This window comes from Syzygium oleosum, unplaced genomic scaffold (genome assembly GCF_021117445.2).
Source record: "Syzygium oleosum isolate NSW1041296 unplaced genomic scaffold, Sole_v2.1 Sole_v2.12, whole genome shotgun sequence".
In the NCBI taxonomy this organism is placed as follows: Eukaryota; Viridiplantae; Streptophyta; class Magnoliopsida; order Myrtales; family Myrtaceae; genus Syzygium; species Syzygium oleosum.
The window spans coordinates 6,528,396-6,533,764 of record NW_026607496.1 but is presented as its reverse complement, the minus strand read 5'-3'; the positions used below and the strand labels follow the sequence as shown (position 1 = coordinate 6,533,764).

Genomic DNA, 5,369 nt, shown 5'->3' with positions numbered 1-5,369 from the left:
TCTCGATTTCAACAACCTCGATTGTGGTAATGGTGGAGTTCGAGATGCCGGTGCGCAATGGCAGAGCCAGACGGTGGTGATGACGGTGGCAGTGAAACCAAGCGGAGGACCCCAACGCCGCCTCGAAGACGATCGCGCCCTAGGCATATTCCAGCCCCTATAAACTATGAGGTGGGTTATTCATGCATTTCACTCGAACGTTCTCTAGAATGAGTAGACATGGAACGGTCCATGTAGCAATCGAACAGTGAAAGGAAAATTCTTACTTTGGCAACACTCTAAAATTCAGCACGACCAACAGCAATTGCGGATCAGAGAAGGGTGAACGCCGTTGGACAGATCAGACTACCCATGTGAAAACCCATCACTATTTTTCTTGTCATATCCCACCTAATCATCCTTCCCCCACTATATAATCGACCCTCGTTCTTCAAATGCCTGGCAACTTGGTGGTCCACGTACCTCGTCACTTGCGTTTGGCCAGCTTATCCTTGTTACTTCTTACAGCTATAATCTCACCAAATTGGAGAGATGGGCTTCCAGAACCAGCTCTTCATCTTTTGTACCTTGTTACTAGGGTTTCTAAAGTTGGCAGATGGCAAAACGAGGCACTACACCTTCAATGTACGTACATTTGTTAGTCACTTTGTAGTTCTATAATTTGTGGGTTGAGGTTATTCTTCGGATTCATGGTCGAGGTGGTCCTTACACCGAACTTCTCGAATGATGATGGATTTGTAGATCGACTCCCACAACATGACGAGGCTGTGCCACACGAGAAGTGTGTTGAGCGTGAACAAGCAGGTTCCGGGGCCGCCGCTCGTGGCGAGGGAAGGCGACCGGGTCCTCATCAAGGTGAAGAACCATGTCGCCAACAACGTCACGATTCACTGGTATGAGGAAGTGGAGTGCAACTAAATTCATCAATTTACGCTCTCAAAAAACATTGGAATGTTGTTGAAAACAATGCATCTTCTGTCACTTTCGGGAACTCCGTGTGCAATTGTCTTATATTTTTACTCTATTAAAGAGTTCCTGAAAACAAGCAAACTGTACGAAACCAATAGTTCAACAGAGAATTAAAGTGGAACCTACGACATGTCGTAGTCAGAATGTGCTTGTATACAAGATTAATGCACAAAAACAATTAATGTGCTACTGTCATTCTATAGGAAGTGCAATTTAAACAATTACTAAAAGAAGTCGGGTGTGTGTTGATCATGGTGACGGCAGGCACGGGGTTCGGCAACTAGGGACGGGATGGGCGGACGGACCGGCTTACGTAACCCAGTGTCCCATACAGACCAACCAGAGCTTCACCTACAACTTCACCCTCACTGGCCAGAGAGGAACACTGCTGTGGCACGCGCACATCTCGTGGCTAAGATCAAGCATCTACGGCCCCATCATCATCCTCCCCAGGCGGAACGAGTCCTACCCGTTCGAGAAACCCTACAAGGAAGTCCCTATAATGTTCGGTGAGCCATTCGGACGTTGTACATGAAAGACTTTTCATTCTGTCCGTCGTCAATGGAGAAAACTGTTTCCGCAAACTGTGTAAAGATGACTGAAACATGTGCAATGAATCTTGCACCAGATACGTACACTATATGGTTCATTTGATCAAGCTTATATCTCTTGTTATTATATATAGGAGAGTGGTTTAATGCTGACCCAGAAGCGGTCATCGCCGAAGCTCTTCAGACCGGAGGAGGCCCCAATGTCTCCGATGCCTACACCATCAATGGCCTTCCAGGACCCTTGTACAATTGCTCCTCTAAAGGTACCACCCAATGCATATGCGTTAGTCAAGCCTTTGTGGCCAAGAACTGTTTGATAACATATGGTATCATTCCCGAGACTTTGACCCGTTAGATCGTCGCATGCTCGAAACTGACGGATCAAATGAACGAGAGCTTTTTGGCCGCATCATATGCATGCGCCTCAATACATCCGAACTATTCAATCCGACGAGGTCCCTTTGCTTTAACTGTGAGACCCATCAGACTCAACAGTTCGGATGAACGAACCCTGTTCAACTAATAATTTTTCATCTACGCTAATCCTTCTTCGTGCCTACTTGGTTTGGTCTACCGCACCGATTTATGTAATGAGTCCATCATTCGGTATAATCTCTGTTGTAAGTTGTCATAACTCATGTACAACAATTTCTGTGTAAGGTCCAAAAGCTAGGATTACTTTAATCCTACTACCCTCATATTTATTCTGAAATTTAACTTATACTTGACAACATATCCGAAAAAACACAAATCTTATATCCACAAAGTGGTTTCTATGTTGTGTTTAATTAGATTTTACTGTGCTAATAATCATATTACAACCTAAAATGTTTACTTGAATCAACATTGTTATCACCGGAAATATGGCTTTGACGTTGCGGCATCTTTTGCTTCCTGATGTTATGTTAGAAAGTGTGATCTAGATTCACTTTAATAATTATACAAATCACCTAAGTAATATGATTCACCGTTGCCGACCCAACCAAAAAAAAAATCAAAGGTTTTCTCTAATTGCTGCATTAAATTGGGTAAATTAATCCTATCATATTTCATAAACAATATTCTTTCGCTAGGCGAGCACTAGACCTTACTCTGCTTTGAAACCTGTCCAACAGATACGTTCAAGTTGAAGGTGAAACCTGGGAAGACATACCTCCTCCGGCTGATCAACGCTGCACTCAACGACGAGCTCTTCTTCAGCATAGCCAACCACACCGTCACCGTCGTCGAGGCTGACGCCGTGTACGTCAAGCCCTTTTCCACGGACAGCCTGCTCATAACCCCGGGCCAAACCATGAACGTCCTCCTCAAGACCAAACCCGACTTTCCCAACTCCACCTTCCTCATGGAAGCGTGGCCCTATTTCACCGGCCTGGGCACTTTCGACAATTCCACCGTCGCCGGAATCCTTGAGTACCAACGCCCGACGAGCTCTAATTACCCGTCACTCAAGAAGCTCCCCCCATATAAACCAACTCTCCCTCTCATGAACAGCACCGCTTTCGTCACCAACTTCACACGACAATTGCGTAGCTTGGCCAACGCTAAGTTTCCCGCCAACGTTCCACAAAAGGTCGACAGAAAATTCTACTTCACTGTTGGCCTCGGGACTATGCCGTGCCCGAAAAACACGACGTGTCAAGGACCAAATGGCACGAAATTCGCCGCATCGATCAACAACATGTCATTTGTATTGCCGTCCATCGCTCTCCTGCAGGCTCACTTCTCCGGCCAGTCCAATGGCGTGTACACCACGGATTTCCCTGCCAACCCGCCCGTGCAGTTCAACTACACGGGGACGCCGCCGAACAATACCATGGTGACCAACGCCACGAAGACGGTGCAGTTGGCATACAACACGAGTGTAGAGGTAGTGTTGCAGGACACGACCATCCTCGGCGCGGAGAGCCACTCACTTCATCTGCACGGGTTCAACTTCTTCATTGTCGGGCAAGGGTTCGGGAACTACGACTCGAATAAAGACCCGGCCAAATTCAATTTGGTGGATCCGGTCGAGAGGAACACGTTCGGTGTTCCGGCGGGAGGATGGGCGGCCATTCGTTTCCTAGCAGACAACCCAGGTACATAATACTATTACATGTGTGCAGTACAGTGAATATATCTTACTATCCATCGAATTTTAGTATTATGGAGCAATAAAAATATCCAATTGAATTGCTCTCGGCTTCAACTTGTCATTACTAAATCCTCTCAAATAATTTCAATAATAGAATAATAATAGTTTTAGTAGGTTTTCAAATATTGGTCACTAATGAAGTCTCAGGGACCACGCAGTTAGTTAGGGCATTAAGAGATTTCCAAGTTCAGAATGGAAGGTTCCTTGTTCAATTCTCATCAATTATGTATAAACTGCTCTGAGTCAGAGCCTAAACTTTATTTGTTCATGAGGCCCGCCGGGTTTTACATAGGTTGTGCCCCTAAATCATTATAAAAAAAAAACCATATAATATTTGTTTGAATTGAAACAGGGGTATGGTTCATGCACTGTCATTTGGACGTGCACACAAGCTGGGGTCTGAGGATGGCATGGGTAGTCCTCGACGGACCGCAGCCCAATCAGAAGTTACCGCCGCCGCCGTCCGATCTTCCGAAATGCTGACTTTGGCCGCGACCCGGGATGATGAGCCACTGCAAAAATGAAAATTTTCTTCGCCGAGTGTTCTTTCTTTCTTTCTTTTTTGGTCATCATGTATCGTTTGTTAACTTAATTCTTTCGCGTCATTCTTGATATGACCCTGCCTTTTCCTTCAATGTTGGTTGAGAAAGAGAGTATGACAGCTCAAAAGCGAACTTGAAAGCGGTCGATTATGTGAATAATCTCTTTGATCAATCTTAATCCTCAACCACCAAATGTGGTTTTGTCTTGACGAGATTTCTGTCCATCTCATGATCATTTTGCTTCTAATCGAAGTTCATTGCAAGCAATAGTACAACTCTGCATTCACTTACTGCTCAAACGTAGCATGTTAACAGCGACCTGCGCGCGAGAGAGACTCGTCATTTGACACAAATTTGGTGGCTTGTTACATATTGGTAAGTGCCAAGTGGCGATTGCTTCTATTGCTCTTTCCCTATGTGATTGGCTTCGATCACTACTTGATTTTTCTTTCTTTTTTTCTGTAATTCCGCTTGATGAAACGAAAAGAGAAGATTGTCCTGATAATCAAGAAGAGATACAGAGGCAATAGAAGAAGAATAATTATAGACACGGACACTAGAAAACACAACTGGGAGTCCGTTGATATGATAATGCAAAGTCCTTTTAAATATTGCAAACTAACTACTTTGCGCAAAGATTTCACTTGTTTAAACGCTCCGTCCGAGTTTACACTTTCTAAAGAACAAAACACTAGGTAAGGAGAGTCAATTTAATGCGAATGATGAAAACCCCATAAGCTAGACGGATCAAAACGGCATGAATAAACTTGTATCTCAACCCTCCCTTTAGCTCTTTTGATAGGTAAATAACCTGTCAACTCATCTTATATTCGTGGGCGAGAAGAAAAGCAAAAGTGACATGGCGATCTCGTCATTTATCTGGTAATTAAGTCACCACGGTTTACTGGTTTACAGCTACTTTCAATTTAAAGGAGTTAGGGAGAGGGCAAGTCTTCCTTAAAATACTGATTCGACAACATACCTAATCAAACTTCTCTAAAACATCTATCCGATTGAATCATGTATACACGTAAGCACTCTTAGGAGATCTGACGCAATCTTTGACCCAGGAAAGTGAAAATAATACACAAGCGATATCAAGAGGGACATTCGGGAGCGGGAAGCGTGTAGACTACCTTGTATTTACTAGCTAACACACAAGTATGCACG

The 5,369-nt window shown here is 44.2% G+C and overlaps 1 protein-coding gene across 1 annotated transcript; it reads left to right on the top strand.

The window, feature by feature from the left end:
* The first annotated feature begins 433 nt into the window (after positions 1-433).
* LOC115672268 (laccase-17-like) lies at positions 434-4,408 on the top strand. The gene is made up of 6 exons (XM_030594040.2): positions 434-624; positions 742-893; positions 1,234-1,478; positions 1,655-1,783; positions 2,636-3,601; positions 4,010-4,408. The coding sequence occupies exons 1-6, from the start codon at positions 532-534 to the stop codon at positions 4,138-4,140; spliced, it is 1,716 nt and encodes a 571-aa protein (XP_030449900.1). The 5' UTR covers positions 434-531; the 3' UTR covers positions 4,141-4,408.
* The last annotated feature ends 961 nt before the right edge of the window (positions 4,409-5,369 follow it).